The sequence below is a fragment of the Periophthalmus magnuspinnatus genome, chromosome 4 (genome assembly GCF_009829125.3).
Source record: "Periophthalmus magnuspinnatus isolate fPerMag1 chromosome 4, fPerMag1.2.pri, whole genome shotgun sequence".
NCBI classification, from domain to species: Eukaryota; Metazoa; Chordata; class Actinopteri; order Gobiiformes; family Gobiidae; genus Periophthalmus; species Periophthalmus magnuspinnatus.
In genome coordinates, this window is record NC_047129.1 from 11,133,963 (window position 1) to 11,152,250 (window position 18,288).

At 40.9% G+C, this 18,288-nt stretch overlaps 1 protein-coding gene across 3 annotated transcripts in view; it reads right to left on the reverse strand.

Moving 5' to 3' along the window:
• tle2b (TLE family member 2, transcriptional corepressor b) overlaps positions 1 to 14,969 on the reverse strand; it is a 60,600-nt gene extending 45,631 nt beyond the window's left edge. The window contains exons 1-4 of one of the 3 annotated variants that reach the window (XM_055221586.1): positions 14,514 to 14,969; positions 14,169 to 14,359; positions 2,596 to 2,693; positions 1,848 to 1,911 (exon numbers count right to left, since the gene is read on the reverse strand). In XM_055221586.1, the coding sequence (XP_055077561.1) occupies positions 1,848 to 1,911; positions 2,596 to 2,693; positions 14,169 to 14,192 (186 nt within the window). In that variant the 5' untranslated portion in view covers positions 14,193 to 14,359; positions 14,514 to 14,969. Of the gene's footprint in view, positions 1 to 1,847; positions 1,912 to 2,595; positions 2,694 to 14,168 lie in introns of all 3 variants that reach the window. The other 2 variants (XM_033964940.2, XM_033964941.2) reach the window with 2 other exon arrangements.
• Between the last annotated feature and the right edge of the window lie 3,319 nt (positions 14,970 to 18,288).

The following is an 18,288-nucleotide window of genomic DNA, read 5'->3' on the forward strand; positions in this document are numbered from 1 at the left end:
TATATGTATGGATGAATGTACACACCACATGGGCCCCTCTCTGACCTCAAAGCCCACTCACTGCCAAAGGGAGCTGTTAAAAAGACTAGAATGTAGTGCAGGATTCTGGTGTTATCTCTGCCTCTCTGTAGTTCACCACTGGTCACAAAGGCCGTGACATTTAATATGCACAAAGTTCACTCAAATGTCATCTATGGCCCCATCTATGCAAAAAGGTAGACCCAGGCAGACTGCTGGCATTGTGTAAGAGGTGTTTGCTGCACACAGTTATTGTAGAAAACCGCTGCTAAAACTGGGAGTGCCAGAGAGATTAGGGAAGTGGGTGTTCGAAGGCGTCTGAGGGTTTGTCTTTGTGTGTGGTTCCCACTGTACTATACTTTATGTGCAGGCAGAATCTTGTGTTTTCTCTTTGAAAAGTCAGTGGAGTTTAAATACACTTTAAAAAGCACCAGTTACGGGATGTGGGGAAATACAAGATTGAGAAATTGTTGTTTTCAAATGCTGTATAATTGGGACTACGGGATAAAGAATTATATGACAATGGCATCAAGAATTAAAGGCCCCTAAAATTCCTGCAATCCAAACCAAAAGGTTTACCATCATTCATCAATGACTTTTAGCTAAGTAGAAGTCTTGCTTATCTTGTAAGTGAACTAAAAAGTGAAGAAAGATGTTGCCAATAGAACCATAACATCATCATTATAACAAAATAATGTTTAGTCGCAAACAACTTCTAATCGTTATCTGTATAAAATGCTAAGGCTAACCATAAAGTTTCTCTCTGTGCATGTGAAAACCCTCCTTGGTTGAGTCACATTGTCTTTTATGAAAGTAAAATAAAGATGTGGAAGTGTTGGGTCTGTGCACCTGCTGTATGTATTTTCCTGCTCTCTGCTGCATATAAACAGTCTCTAGCTCCTGTGTGCTGGCATTATTTTATCTGTGGGCTTTTGCTTACTCTCTCGTCTGTACTCTGCCTCCGTCTGTGTGTCTGCGGTGCTCACAGCCCTGATCCTGACCACTCTCCAGGTTTATGAAATGCTAGCAGCTTAGCAGATGGTGCATATCGTATTTTGGTCGGCTCGTCGTGGGTTTGTGTAGCACAGACGAAGACTTACGATACATGTGCGCCTTTAGTCGCACAGACACACAGGGAGCTCAGGGCTGTTAGAGAGAAAAAAAAAACTGGGAACAGATGAACTAGCGCAGGGCTAAACAGGGATGCAGAGATGTAAAAGAGAAGGTAAAAACAACACTGTAAAAAATAACCATAGGCTGTCAATATTAATCAATCACCACAGATACCAGCATCAGTCCCAAAGTGGTGCAAAAGCAGCTGGTTCTTAACTAGAAAGACTTAACTCTTAGTTGTTACAAAGTCCAGGTTCATATTAGTTTTCAACAAACAAACAATTTTCTCCTCTTAAAATACAGTTTTTCATATTTCTTGCAATAAAAAGGAACTATTGACGCGTTGTTAGCGGTAGAACAATCAAATAACAGAACAAGACTCTTGCTGTTGTGCTGAAGAAATATCTTTCATTATCTTCTATTATAGAAAGTAAAACCATGTCCTTCAAGACTATGCACTGAGCTGACTGGTTTTGAAAGAATAAGATAAGAGAAGATCAAAAAACATTAATAATATGAACATTAACACTAAAACTGGAGCTTAGATAGAGATAGATAGAGATAGATAGATTTTAAGTAAGTGATGTAAAGCCATGCGCAGCTGGTTTGGTTGTAATATGAACAGAAGAGCCCATCCCAGAGCGGTCACAGCCTCTGAGCTCTGAGGGTAGCTCTAAATCAGAGTTAGGAAAAGGGGAAGGCCTGATTGGACTCACCATGATGTAGTGCCGCTGCATCTCCGTCTTCTCACTGGCCAGTTTCTCACATTCCAGCTTCAGGCTGCAGCGGGCACAAGGGACACACATTAAGATGGCTTATTTGCATCCACTGTATTAAATTATAATTTCTATCCTACTGTTGCTACTGCTGAGGTCAAAAGCAGTTTAACATTGTGTGGGAATAGGAACAGGAGCTGTATACATTTCCTCTTGGATGTGTTGTACCTGCTTCTCCATTGTATCCTATGTTAAGTGTAGGATGTCCGTAAGCACATAAGAGCTCAATGGATCGACACATAATGTCTTATATGATGGCCACTTTCCAGTTCCGCTTTGCAGTTACAATAGCTATGTGCCAGACATTAGTATAGATGGTTAATCCTAAGGGGCGTTTAAGCACCATATGAATACTGTTATTGTCAGTGTTATAGTATAGTGTTAAAGTCGATAGTAATAATTAGAATTAGATTGTTAAGATAATAATTAGATTCATTCAGCTGATAACCTATTGGAGTTTGATTAACAAAAGCAAGAAATGATGATTATGAAATTGTAAATATTTATTCTTGCATGAAATGGCAGCTTTATTCATGAATACAACCCTAGTTTCCTTTGATCACCAATTACAAACCAAGTGCTATTACTGTTGACAGAAACATTACAAAAAGCCACATAAAACCTGTATTAACACCTTTGTCCTTGGTCTTGTTTTAGCTATATTGATCTGAACTTGAAATGCTTTTACCTGTGATACTGCGCCTGCAGAAACTGGAACTCCTCCTTGATCCTGTCCAGTGTCTCCAGGACGGTGAACTTAAAGGACTGGCCAGGTTGCAAGGGGACCTGCAAAAATACACAGACAAGTTAAGTATAATATATATGCTATCCATGGGTTTAAGAGTGATGAAAATCTATTAGTCTTTTAAATGGACTAAAGTCTTGAAGATATCACCTATAAACAGGAAGCTGAAACCATGCATACAGATACAATACATCTGTACTTCTGTGAAGCACGAGCAGTGGGTGAGATATGGTGACTTCACACTTGCATACACCACATCAGCGTTAGCCCTGTCACAGCAATGACTATTTCGACTCATCGTTCAATACATGACAGATGGAATCATTCTTTTTGGGGCCAATATGAAGGTATAATATTGTACAATATTGTATCTATAGAACAGTTTTGGGGGAAACTTAGCTTTAAGGTTATTGTGTCACTGTTATCAATTATTGTCAATATTTTATTCAAAAATACATCGTAATATAATATTTCTTATTGTGACAGGCCTAAACAACATTGGCATTAAACTGGGACTAAACCTGGACCAAACCCAGAATAAACCAGCACTAAGCCCAAACTAAAACTGGGCTAAACTAGTACTACTCTAGGACTTCAACAGGACCAAACCAAGTCTATCAGGACCAAACTGGGCTCAGACTAGTTGTAAATATCGCTTCTTGTTGGCACACAAAGCCACGTCCATGTCTGTCTAATTACCAACTAGCATGCACCCTTTTTTCCTCTGTCTCTGTTTTGTTTTTCCTCAGTCTCCATCTTTTTTTCCTCAGTCTCTCTCACAGCAGCATCCTCCCTGCCAGCACACTAATATATTCCTACAAAGAATAAAGGTAACGTCAAATTACTAACCTTAAGAGAATAGTTATGTTTCTCACCTGCTACAAGCTACAGAAGACCTATAAAAACAAGCCCCTCCCAAGGGTGGCCCCCTCCCCTTCTCCCTGCTCAGTGTGAAGTCTGGAAACAAGGCCACTGCGGTTGTTTGTTGATGTTTACAGGCAGAGAAATCTAGAGTATGTCTCAAAAGTCCCAGAGGATCACTTTATTTAGAAGAAGAGCGGCATTTGCCTATTTGCTTGTGGTCTAATTGATGGAGCGCTGCAGGACTCATGAAGAGGCCTGTCACACACTGATGGCTCTCCACAACCCAGAGCTCAGCAGTGGGACACAGCCTCTGCTCAGTCATGGTGCAACGGCTAATAAATGGTAAATTACCCATATTAGTAAGACATTTGCTATAACACTGTGTATATATTCAGCATCAATATTTAAAGGTAACGGTGGGACTTTTCTAGTAAAGTCTCCACCATAGAGATGTTGTTGCATTGCCAGGTACAGTCCACGGCATGGCAGTCAACTTCTCTTCTTGGAGACAAGCAGATGACATCACCAGGTCAAGCTACAGGACAGATCTGTGGAGAGGTGACCCACACTTTTAAGCTGTTATTGAATTAATACAAGTTTAAAGCCATATTGTCAAACACTGCAGCCAAACAGTAACATGTCCATGAAGACAAGAGGCAAACCTTAGTTACAGTTACGGATTGTACTGATGTTTCCTTTTAAAGTTCTATTAGAATCTGATTTTATATTCAAATGCAATATACTTTATCAAATTATCTAACATTGATTCTAAATAAATTGCCTTGTGATATGGAGATAGTATTTTAACTGTTGTGTGTTGCTGATTTAGTCTCCAAAGTAACTAAACAGAGCCACACCATGCAGCCAGTACTGTACTGGGTGGTTACTGGCTTGTAGCTATGGTTAAAAGATTGTCGGCTTCAGCAGTGGGGTTTCATTAGTCTAGACAAGCACAATTCAATTAGATTTCAATTAGTCCAACAGAGGAGGTCAGAGACGCGCTGGCTTCCTCAGTAATTAATCCGCTGAAACTCGCCGAGCTAAAGTGAGCTGTAGTGGGGACATGGAGATGGCTGCATGTGCATGTTGTGTCCATCCTTTGGGGGGGGGGGGAGGGGGGAAGGGGAGGAGGGACTTCAGGGGGCTGACTGCCAACAGATCCCTACTGACCTTGGTTCACACACAACACTGATGTGGGGAAGGGTGGGGGGGCACGACGGAGATAGAGATCGGGTATGTGCCGCTACGCACACAGCCCAGACTGAAAAACAAACACACAAGTACACACTCACACACACACAATATGTTGGGTTTACATGCTTCTTGAGGACATACATTGACTTCCATTCTTTTCCAGGATCCGAACCTTTACCATTGTTACTACTCGCCTAACCTAAAACCTAACCTTAACCTATTTTAATCCAGCTGAACTTTTAATTACGTGAGTGGTGTGATAATTAAGGATTTACGTCATAAAGACCTGATTTTTGTCCACATAAGGGAGGCAGGTTGCATGATTTCAGTGTGCACATAGATTTTAGTCCCCGCAATGTGATAAATACACCCCCATAGATCTGAGTGTGTGATGACTGCTGTGTGAAGGCAGTGATGGACAACACTGACACTCATACAGAGAAATGAGAGGTGCAGAGAGAGACAGATGATGAAAGTGTCTGGAGAGAGAGAGAGGAAGAAAGGGAGAGAAAGAAAGACAGGGAGAGGGGGAGAAAGGGGGGGGAGGGAGAGAAAAGAGTGGGTCGTTCATCGTCTGACACTGAGGGTGGAGGCTGAGGATCTGCTGCAGTCAACACAGTTCGTCTCTCCGGTGTCCACTGCTCTGTGGTAATAGCACTCCACCATCTGCTGCCAGCAACACACACAGACAAAGTGCTGCGGGCGCGTTACATCAGCAACACTAAGTCATCTAACAAAGCCCATAGTCACAAATCAGGATTAGACCAGATCTGAGAGTCCAAGCGCTTCTGTGTACATGGCACTGATAGCGCACCGCTACATTTCTATCAACTGTCGGACAAAATGTCTTATTTTTGATTTTCGGCTTGTACCTTACTAAAAAGATCCCACAAGCCTAGAGCAATAAAACTTTTTATTCCATATGAGCAAGAAGGAAATGAAAAATACAAAAAAAAAAAGAGTTAGAAGCTCCTGAGGCCATGGGAGAATGATTTTGTGCCTGCACTGAGCCCTGCCTGCAAGAATAAAAAGACTAGTGTGGAAAGTCAAATTAGTTCCTTCTTGTTTGTATCAGGAGAAAACCCAGTGGAAATGTCAGGAATGATGTGTAAAGTTAACAACATGGACAGCCCTGTTTACAAAGACAGAGGCATCCGCAAAGCCGCATGTACAAACAGTTGTTATGTGAATGTATGTATATGTATGGAAAGTGTGACAGATGGCGGCGCAGACTGTTAGGGGTCTGATAGTCAAACAGGCCAAAAAACAACCCTCTATCTATGTGTTTATGTGTGTGGATCTACGAGTGAGAAATACAACAGCATCGAGCTGAAACCCAAAACTGATCCGGTTAATCTAGAAGCAGGGCGAGGAGCTGGTGGAGAGGGAGGTAGAGGGGGGTGTTGTGGTGTGGGACAGAAGTCAATCACAATTTGGACGAAGCTGGCACAGGGCGCACAGGGAATTAGGAAGGGATTATCTGAGGGAGTGAGGGGTGAGGTGGATCACATAACAGAACTAGAGCCGAGCGCACCCACTGTAACCATCACCTGTCTGTTGCTTCATATCATTTGATATTTAGCGCTGCCAGGACACGGAGAGGCCAGTTTTAGTACATGCTAAAGTGGGTTTGTCTTTACATGAAACAACCAGACAATAGTTAAATATAGCCAGAATATTATGTGCTATTTGTAACACAGTGAATCAGTCTCATCTATGATATGAGGAGAAACAGAAGGCTCTGCTTTGGCTAAATCCTGATTAAATAAGGGCTGGCTCAGGAGTCCAGGGCCAAACCATATTAAAGCTTTCCAACTTTTTATTTATGCACAGACCACAGGCAGTTAACATGGCAACTGCAGTTTAGCAATGGCCCATGTGCTGTCTCAATACTAAAACACACTTTCAGTACTAAGGAAAAGACTCAATCCTAATTTTAATAGCACAATGATAAAAAAAAAAAAAGTTTTTAATCAACGTGATGTAATTTTCAACAATGATAGTAGTTACTTAAAGGTCCTATATTACACAAAATTGACTCTTGTGAGCATTAAGCCAAGTTATAATGTTACCTCATCAAAACATATCTCGAATTATGTTTTGTTTCATTCGCACATGTTTGAGTAATGCTTTATTATTAGTCTGTCAAAATGGTCTGTTTCACCTTGTGATGTCATGAAGTGATTTCAAATTAATGGTGACCTTTCACCTATAATTCAGTAGAGATTAGCAGTTCCAGGGCTGAAATGATCCAAATGATTTTAGTGAAGGTGTGTGGTGTTTTAAAACACTGTGGAGCACTTCCTGTATTGCCACATGATATCACAAGGTGGAACAGAGTGTTTTCTGTCTGAGAGAACAATATGTGAATGAAATAAACATAACTCCAGGTATGTTTTGGATGAGGAAACAATATTATAACATAGATCAGAAAACAGAGTAATATGGGCCCTTTAATATATATATTTATACTATATATATTTGCCAAATAGTCTGAAAAGTTAAATCTCATTCTAAAACTAATCAGGAAGGTACCGATAGTATCAATAAGTATCAATCAATATCTGTGTATGATTATTTTTGAGAGCCCTACTCAAAAAGACAACAATTCTAACATTAATACTGTATCAAATATATCTATTTTCCCATAAGCACTTGTTGATACATGTCTTGTAGTTTATTTACTAAGCCCAATATTTTTCGTGAGTTCAAAGTTGTTTTCTCAGTTTGCTGTGATGGAAGTGGCAGCTGAAGCAGATGCATGTTTTCCTCTGGCAGTGGATCCTCACAAACTGATCCAGATGTGAGTCTGGGAGTGATTGGGAAGGAGATCCGTCTATCGGTCTGCTGTCGAGCTTGTGGCACACTTCCGCCCTATCCAATAAATGTGCGTGTCTGGGCACGCTGGCATTTATTTGAACACCTTCCAAACAAACATTTAAACAATCCTTTTTGTCCTTCTTTCCTCCTTATGGCTTTTGTTCATGCATTTGCCGGTTCATCTGTGCGACAACTTAGCAGAGGCACATTGAGAGCGGGCATAAAATAATAATTGGCTGGTGAAATATTAAGGAAAAGGCAGAGGAATAGATGAGAAAGCGTGGCGGAGCGGTGTCAGTGCCCCATGCGTACCCATCATGTGTAGGGGTGTGTGTGTGTGTGTGTGTGTGTGTGTGTGTGTGTGTGTGTGCGCTGTGATGTGCGGAGCCATGGGTCCATGCTACAGCTCATTGGTTTGAATTGTGTGGAGATGAAAAATGCAAGTGCTGCAGGGAGGAGCAGGATGGAGAGAAATGTAACTACGGCCATCACACTTTCCATCTTCTGCTGATGACCTCATCATTTTATTCTCAAATGCAATGTTTGACCTGAGCCGCTATGGGACATTAAACCCTCTCTCCAACTTTTTTTTTTTTTTTTACATAAGTATTAGTCAAACCAAATATGACAAATTATTCCAATTCAAGATGATTTTGGAAACTAAAACCAATCAAATACAAGGGTGTATAATGTGATAAGTGATTAAAAGTGTAAAACAACCTGTGCACTTACTTAGAAAGGTATAAAAGGCATTACAATCACAAACCTGAACCTGGGTTGCCAGTGCCTAAAACGGCATTTGGACAACACATACACGTTTTTCTCATTCTCAGTATATGGCCATGTCTCATGTAAAAGCTCAGAACCTCCAGAATTCACTCACTGAGCTGCAGAGGCTGCACTGGCACTGATTAATGATTGGCTGCAGCTGGGGTTTTGCTAGTGAGTATTTGGACAGTCCTTTTAGGTTTGGTTCCAACTGGCAAGCCAAATGAGAAACTCACATCAGGGTCATTCTTCTTTCTGATTGAATAATTGGCCCTAAAAACCAAAACATAAAAAACTTGACCATCATGTCCATAAAAACAGTTATTAAGAACAAATCACCACTACAATTGTTATCAGTAAAGCAGTATTTGGTTTATCATGTCAGTAGCTCATATCTTCACAAAATGAGTCATGTTTATAAAAAATGTAAATAAAACACATCTACACACCCTCCCTTTAATGAAAGAAGTGATCATCATAATCCTGAACACTGGACAAATAACAGACATACATGTGAAAGACAGTAGTTTACCAGCATTTTAAAGTCAGCTGAAACAAAGGGAACTGACAATCACATCCCAGTTCTATTTGTTCAAAGTACATTTTAGACACTCATTTCCTTTCCTACTATATTGACTTTAAAACATTTTAGCTTATTCTACTGTAAAAAAAAAAAAAAAAAAAAACATGTCAAAGAAGGCTATGGTCAACAAACTCAAAACTGAATTGCTGTTAAAACATGATGAATAGCTCAGGAATAAGTCACGAACATAGTTTGTCATTGAAAGAACTAGCCCAGTAATGCAACAGCCCCTCTGTAAGTTATTGGTGGATTACAAATCAGGGGGACTGGCAGTCAAAGGCCTGGACGCTATCCAAGCTTCCCTCTGATCGTTTCTTTGAACAACAAAGAAGGCAGAATTGGGGGATAGAAAATGTCCTGTTTTTTATAAATCAGAGGACAGGGGTAATCTGTTTTGCCTAAATGGAGGAGCTACAGGACTTTCCTGCTTGTTTTCTGGGTCGTCTCCCCACAGCTGTATTGTTGTAACTTGACTTTTTGCCATTTCCTCGGGACACACTATGAACGGCTGTGAGAAATTAAATGTAAACAAACTTAGGACAGACACAAGGAGAGAGAATGTCAGTGGAGGGAGGTGACAGTAATCCGCCCATGCTATTTATCATATGTGGCTTTCATTGCATCGACAAATCCTGTGGTTAACAAAACAGGCCAAATTTGAAGCAAGAGGAAAGACAGACCTCCAGAAAATTTGACTAATGTCTGCAGTGTTGTCAAGATACTAACGTTTCAAACTATTTCAATACTAAGGAAAAAGTCTGATACTCAACACCAATTTTGATACAACCATTATGATTAAACACATGACTTTTTTACATATATACAATGCAATTTTCAATAAGAAGTAGAGCTATTTATTCAATATTATCATGTGATCTTACACATGACTAGTTAAATCCCAATCAAAAACTATACAGGCATGGTCCAAGTACAACTTTATCATATTTATGTAATTTTTCTAACATCAGTTCTCCTCAAATTAGTATCTAGCTTCAGTTCTAGTTTTCAGTTTTGATTGTATTTGGCTATCAGTTTGTTTCACAACCTTAGTCTGTACCATTTTATATCAATACATGCAAACATATACAGTGCTTCTGGATTCATTAGCCCAGCACATGTGGCACTCCACATGTGCCACATGTAAAAAAATAGGCTTAATATACTCAAGGCCAGAGCAGCCCACAAAAAGCACAGATGCACAATTGATTACCACAATTTTCCAACCATTTTTATATTGTTCCAAATGAATCCTGGAGGCACACTCTCTTCAAGCAACAACAATTTTCAAGGAATGTTGTCAAATTAATTTAATCAGGTGCTGTTATTGTTGTTCGCCTTTTCCTAATCAGCTGAAAGATTTTAAGGTGGTTAAAAGCAAAAGAAGTGACTGGCAAGAGTGCACCTTTTGTAGTATTTGTAGTTGGTTTATTAAGTTGCTTTGAACACTTTTAAGTTCACTAAACGTATTTTTTTCAAGCAAACTATAAATATGGTTACTACCGGATACTACTATGATTCAATAAGAACTGAACTGTTGTTTGTGCCAAGGATTATTTCCATGTGTGTTGGCATATTACGAGGCTCTGTTCTCTAAAAATGCAATGTTAACAATTAGTGTGCTTTGTTTAGAGTCATTACAATTCTTAACTGATCAAAACTCAAGGCAATTCCATAAAATTCCTAGAGACCTACTTTTGGATTCCAACCCAGAGTTTTGGAACCGATCTATTCTTGGAACATAACCAAAACTTAGCCCAAGGATCCAGCATTAGTGAAGGGCATATCCACAACTACAGCAGCTGGTCCATAAAAAGGTCAGGTTCCAATTTTCACTGTTAACTTTGTGGACTTTTTCATCAATAGGAGAAAGATTAAGCTTTGATAGAGCTTTTCTCATTTTTCTCAGAGCACCTGCACATTTGGTTTTAACTGGAGTCTGCAAACACTTTTTCCACTATAATACCACTTTTCTTAATTCACACCAGAGTCATGTATAAAATGCAATGTTCTTTCTCATCCTGGGGGCGTGGCAGCCAATCAGGAGCCTGCACATTTACAGCTGAAGCCGAGGTCAACCTAGGACATTATTTATTGTTATTGTCGCACACCGCTAGCAGCACGTTGCCTTCCTCCTCTCGCTTTTACAGGAACACAAGGACAACCGTTAAAACGCATACATTTACATAGACGCAAACATAGGCATAAATTATACTTTCGCACGTTTGAAGGAAACATCATTTTAAACTATACACACAGGGAATAGTGATACACAAGAAGAAAGCACACAGTTTGTACACAGATACACACAGACACACTTCATACACACACTTCTGATAGCTCTTGCCACAAAAATCCAGTGGAACCAATTACAGCTCAGCTCGCCTGGCAAATCAGACCACTTTTAACCCTCTCCTCCCAAAGACTGAGAACAAAGTCTGTGCTGATGAAAAATAACACACAGAGCATGAGCCTTGATGGCCATTTCATCTGTTCAGACCAAGACAGCCAAACGGAAGAGGAATGAATAGAGGGAGCTGCAGACCAGACACCACTGGGATTCACAATGAAACTGAATGGGAACTTACAAATTCACTTTATCAAGTTTCCACACTGATTAAAACTGTGCTATATTCAGGGTTTTAAAAAGCTGCACTATGTAACTTTTCTGGCAGAGGTTACGCCACCTGCTTGTCTCCATGGATATTGTAGCTTTGTCTGGGATGATCTACATTCCAAGAATAGACTGGTTCCAAAACGTTGCTTTCATGCAGATGTCAGATCCACGGAGAGTCGGCCCCACTTACAGTAAGAATGTATGTTTTTCCAAGGTATTTAAAAACGTCTGTTGTTTCACCAGTATGTGCAGAAAAAGGGGGAGTAAAGAGGGAGGGGGCAAAGGGCTCTGTTGTCCTGGATTTTAGGGACCCAGATTTGGACTCTCTTCCTATTCAATTGTATTAGAGGGGGGCTCATGTGAGAGTTTTCTTGCCCCAGGCCCCCTAATTTCAGTTGACCGTTTCAGTTGATCTTAGTTATTTTCATGGAACATATCCATGAAACATGGAACTTATTCATTATATTATATTATATTATATTATAATGATTCATATCCAAAATATTTACTGTCAGCAACTTTAATTATTATCGTGATATAATCATTAAAACTAACTAAAATGCCAACAGAGGACGTCATGAAAAAGGAAGCAGTTTCTACCAAGCTAAAAAAAATGTGAACTAGCATTAAACTTGCTCCGATTTAGAGAAGTGAAACAATCACAAGTCTGGTGGATGTGTATGACCTTAAAACACGAAGAAGCATCATGGAAGTTTACACTATACTATATACTATATATATGCATGTAAGTATGTATGTATGTATGTATGTGCGTGTGTATGTGTATGTATGAATATATGTGTGAGTGTGTGTGTGTGTATGTATGGAGGTGTGTGTGTGTGTGTGTGTGTATGTCTGTGTGTGTGTGTTTATGTATGTATGTATTTATTTATTTGATAGGGACAGCGCATATTAATGGACAATTTATGTTTGTTTGTATGTATGTATGTATGTGTGTATGTGTATGTGTATGTATGTATGTGTATGTGTGTGTGTATATGTGTATGTCTGTATGTATGTATGTAGGTGTGTGTGTATGTAGGTGGGTGTGTGTGTGTGTGGGGGGGGGGTGCGTGCGGGGGTGTGTGTGTGTGTGTATGTATGTGTGTGTGTGGAGACTGAAATGGAGTGATGTATGCCAAAGCTAATCATTCACTTAAAAGGAACAATACTCTGGTGTATTCTATGACATATCCTTGTTTAGAGCAACGCAAACACTCACTTTCCTATGAGACAAAGGCCTGGCATGTACACACACACTGCCTCACACCTCAACCAAGATCACATTTCATAGCAACACCAGTAAAGTTCCACTGGCGGGACGCAGCAGAGAGATGGAGAGGGGAAGAGAGGGGGGAGCAAGAGGGGGGCGAGGGAGAGTGAAAGAGAGTAAGAGAGAGGAGAAAAAGAAAGAGAGAGCAGAGTGATACATAGAAAGAAAAATCAGAAAGAGAGTGAGAGAGTAGGAAAGAGAGAGCATAAAGAGAAGAGGGAGAGAGAGGGAGTGGGTAAGAGAGGGAATGGAGAAAGATAGAGAGATAAATATAGAGAAAGATGGATAGATCGATAGAGAGAAAAAGAGAGAGAGTGAGCTAGAGAGAGAAAGATCGAGGGGCGATCGATTGGTGGCTCAATCTACTACTCAACTTTATCACAAACGCAGAAGATCTCAGCTGGAAGACTTCTGATACAACACAACACAGGAAGCTTCACACAAACGTCTTGTCATTTTCACTTCTCCACCACCAGCCGTGAACGCTCTAAGAACTCTTTCTTTATACTTTTTATCTTACACTTTTTCACAATCTTTTCTCTTTATGTTGCTTTCACGTCCCAGCTCTTGCCTATTAGCATTCTCCCAGTGCGTTATAATTGATTCCTCATGCTCTCCTCTTGTGAAAATGTCATTCATAATTCTGTGTGATAGCTTGTTGGCTGGCTGGCTCACAGACAGAATGACTGGAGAGGCTGAAGTGTCCGCTGACCTATTTGTAGCAGATACAAAGAGACTGACAACCAAATCTGATTATAGCAACGGGCCAAGCCCCCCTTCTGAAACAAGTGGACTCTAAACCATGCTCAGCCTAAGCCACCATTCATTCTCCTGTGTGCTTTTTGGTCCTTGCGGTTAACCTTTATTTTAGCCTGCGTGGGGAAAAAAACTAGCAAATTGTCGCTGCTGATGAAGGCGGAAACTCAAGATGGATTTTGAGAAGGCATTAACCGGGGAAGCCGAACATGAACTTGTGACCTTTTCGTGCGGTAATGGAAGAGATTGAAGTGAAGTCCGACTACTCATTAAGTTGTCTGTAAGCGTGGTGTTTTCTTGGCAAGGGGGATACGCAAAACTGACAGACCACAATGTAATGTTAAACAGATGTGGATATGCCATAAACATGACCGAACTGTAAAGCACTAAAGAGTTAGACAAATGCCACCAGCACAGTGCACCTCGCAGGCACCTGGCTTGAGCTGAGAGAGGTGTAACAGGGAATCACTCAGACCAAATACCCCCCCCCCACCCCCTTCCCCTACTCTTATTACACTAGAGTGCTCATAACTAAACTGATAAAGGGGGTAGAGCCTATTAAAATAAGTGACCACAAGGGCAGACAACACGGAGAAGAGAAAAGATGAGGATAGAGGGATGAGGGGTCAGGTGGAGGTACCTACCGGATGCCTGCCCTGAGGGTACATGATCCCTGGAGAGGAGAGGCTGCCAGTCCGTTTGATGGCCAGGTTAGTGCCCTGGCCCTCCACTCCTCTGCCCTCCACTGGTCACTCTACTCGTTCAGACTCGGTACAAAGTCTTTGCTGCTGGGTACAAGACAGTCTTCTTTCTCAGTGTCCTTTACAAAGAGTTCCTGTTGACACACATTTAAGAATTGCCTTTTCGCTTTTATCCAACAATGTCATGATAAAACAGAGCAGTTGTTTTGACCTCCTTCCTCTTCGGCTGTGTTTCCCAAAGACTTCTTTCTTTCTTTCTCTCTCTCTCTCGCTCACTCCTCTCTTCACCTTGTATTCCTGGCTCTGTGATCAGTCAAGGTCCACGCGTAGTGACATGACAGGGGTAATTTCATCCAGGCGAGCCCCCCACCTCCGCTCTCTCTCCTCCTCCTCAACTCCTTCCTCTCTGGTGCAAGTTGCTTCACCTATGCGTCCAAAGGCAAAACATAAACATAAACAGTCTTCTTCTGAGCTTTCTCCTTCCTCTACAACCTCTGCTGACACGCTGAAGTCCTGACTACTGCCGCAGAAAGAAAGAGAAGAAGGAGGAGGAGAAGGAGGGAGGGGAGAGAGTAAGAGCTTTGTTTTTAATCTAAATGTGGAAAAAACGCGAGAGGAAGGCAGGAAAGAACAGCAGGTCAGTGGAGGATCCAGCGGGCTTTTCAGCAGCAAGCCCTAGACTGTAATATATTGTGCCTGTTGGCTTCAACACAAACACGACAGGCTGCTAAAGCTGCTCTTAAGGTGGAGCGGGTCCACACAGGAAGAGCCAGTGACAGAGCAGTGAAGGGAGGAGGGAGGAGAGAGATGGATCCATTTTCAATTGTGGTCAGACACACAAAGCGATCAGTCATGCACAAAGCTCCGACTGATATGAATCGCACTCACACAGACGCGCTGACACAAATACATAACAGCTTATGTGGACACACTTAGCATTAGTGTAGCCACACACATGCACAGATACAGAGCAGAGGAAGAGGTTTATTACCCAGATCAGCGCTCCTCGTTAAAATGCAGCCAGCGTGATTAGACGTCTTTATGATGACATTTAATTGCATAAAAGGCCAGGTGTAAACGCAGTGAGGAGGCAGCACTAACTTATCTAACTACACAGAAATGCAGTGAATCCAGATGGAGATGAGGAGTTGTACAAGTATCATCATCATTAGCCTATATTTTTAAAGTTTGTGTTTGAAAAGTCTCCACTGCATGATGTAATGAGAGTAGTACCATTTTCTTTTGTGACTAAACGGGAAAACACTCATAGGGTTCCGTTTAACGTCAGGAAGTCACATTACTAATAATATTATTATCTGCAGTTTATGGTTTGAGCAGAGAAACCGAAAAGGGGAAACTAGACCCTCAGAAAGAAGTTTCAGTGCAACACTTTTGCAAGTATGCAGCCGCAGATGATCGGAGTCCATTTCTAGTCACATGTTACAAGTCACAAGCAACCAAAAATACCACTTTAAATCAGACAAGAAAAGTGGATTTCTTCAATTTATGTGAACTATAGCATTAATGTAATAATGAGACAAGTATAGTATCAAAGCCTGATACTGTAAACAAACAGAAAGTTTCCTAGAGAAGGGCATCCGGCATAAATACAGAGCAAAATCAATATGCAGGACAAATGGTGTAACATTATTGATACAACTAATAGGTCACGTATTAGGATAATTACTAATTAACTAACTGGAAATAGCCTCACTACTAGAGGATAAGCTGTCTGTCGGTCTACTTTAGCCCCTTGGCTCTAAACATGTTATTTACAGTCTGCCCTGTTAGACCTGCACAGTCTACAGCAGAGTATTTAAAGCCTTTCTGTGTAGAGAGCAGCCGACCATCCCAGCCGTCTTTTGGCGCTGCTTATAATGAGTTTATCCAGGGCAGCTCTTCTTTTGAACTTGATCAAACGACCATTAATCCGGCAGCACTGAATGGGACACAGTCAGCCCTGGCATCCGTGGAGGCTTTCCAGTAAGACACAAACTGCATTTGATAACAAGTGGGTTAACCCAAGGGCAGTCCCCAAGCCTCAATTAAGGTCACCTACCAGCATCCCATTATCCAATGCAGTGAGTTAACAAACACTGGAGACCCTTTTTAGGAAATGTAGCATCTTTATTTAACTCAGGTTTAGATGCAGGCTCCAACTTGTTTTAGAGTCACAGGTGTAGTCATTGGATTGCATAGGGATTTTCAAGATTTTATGTCAACAACTGTCTGACGCTTTCAATTTATCATTTGGAACATAAATCGAAACTTTTGTCTGTCAAATCAAAAAGATCAAATCAACAGTGCAGCTTACTTGTGACCTTGTAGAAAGGAGACCAACCACTTCTACTAACTGCAAGTTATAAACCATTTATTCTGAAAAAGGAACATCCTCCTACACTGAATAAGAAGTAGACCATGAACAACTTGCTAAAGCGCTCTCACACCTTGAGCAATTTAGAGTTAGTTATCGGACCCGCTGTGTTTAATCTGCAGCGGGCTATGGAGACGTGTGAACAGCCACCTGCTCGAAGGTAACACATTTACCCAGGATAACCACCGTCTGACAAAATTATCTTCCCTTGCAAAGACTTTACATATTTTTATTTCTACTCGTCTCGTCTCATTTTTACAGTAACAACCTCATCTTCTTTTAAACGGAGCCTCTGTTGCCAAAAGCAAAGTTAATTCACCAAGTAGCACTTTGTACTAATCTCCATTATCTAATTGTCTAGAAAAGATTAAGAAGGTAATTAATCCCTGGACTCCTCGTGTTATGGTTCAGAAACCAAGTGGGCACATGCACCGTGCAGATTAGTAGAACAGTACAGGACAAATGTCACTGTTGTTTAATACAACTAATATAGACACTCAAACTTGCTATATTCTATAGCCACAGCTCACCTGGGGCAGACAGAAGAGGGGCCGCTGATCTGCGCCATCAGCTGCTCCACTCCAACCACCACCAATTACTGACACAACAGATTTATACATCAAGCAAGTTACGTGAAATGTCTTGCCCAAAGACACAATGGCAAAGAAGATTCAGTGCAATGCTTTTGCAAGTACACAGCTGCAGATGATCGGAGTACATTTCTAGTTACATGTTGTAAGTCACAAGCAACCGAAATACCAATTTGGCTCAGACAAGAAAAGTGGAAGAAAAGTGGATTCCTTCTATTTATGTGAACAATAGCAGTAATTTAGATTCATTTATGGATTGGTAATGGACACAAAATGTAACAATGAGACAAGTATAGTATCTAGGTCTGATACTGTAAACAAACAGGAAGTATCCTACAGAGGGGCATTCGGCATAAACGCTGGATGCCCTTCATGTGAACAGCCACCTGCTCCAGGGTAACACCCTGGGGTAGACAGATGAGGGGCTGCCGATCTGCGCCATCAGCCCCTCTGCTCCGACCACCACCAATTACTCACAGACACAATAAATGTATACATTAAGCAAGTTGGGTGAAATGCCCTGCCCAAAGACACAATAGCGGTACACAATGCTCTGAGTTGGGATCTAACCAACGACCTTCACTTTGGTGTATGAATACTCAAACCACTCGAGCCACTGCTGCCTATTTATAATGAACAGTGAGTGTGGTGTGACTGACCTTGGCCATGGATGAAAAACGTTGGGTGCAGAGAAGTCAGCATCTTCAGAGCGACACAGCTCCTGAATCACAGAGGAGCTTCAAACCCTGTCAGCACCAGTCCACACGAGGCTCTATAAAACACGGTACACAAATCAGGACATAGAATAGATGAGTTTCATTTCTTTTGTTTTCTTTTATTTTAAGTGTTGTCTAAGCATGATGAAAAGATAAGATAATCCATCATTTGAATGTGTATATTAGGTTATAGGTTTACTTCAAGTTTCCTTCTATCAAGAACACTCATTAATTAGCCTTTTACTTTTATCTAAATCAGGCTTTAAATAAATAGCCAACAAAAATTCTAATGAGTCTATTGCTGTTTCATTGTTAGATAACACTTAATTAGAGCTTTATTAAACTCAATACACTGGTAATCCTGTTGATACACATGCGTAAAA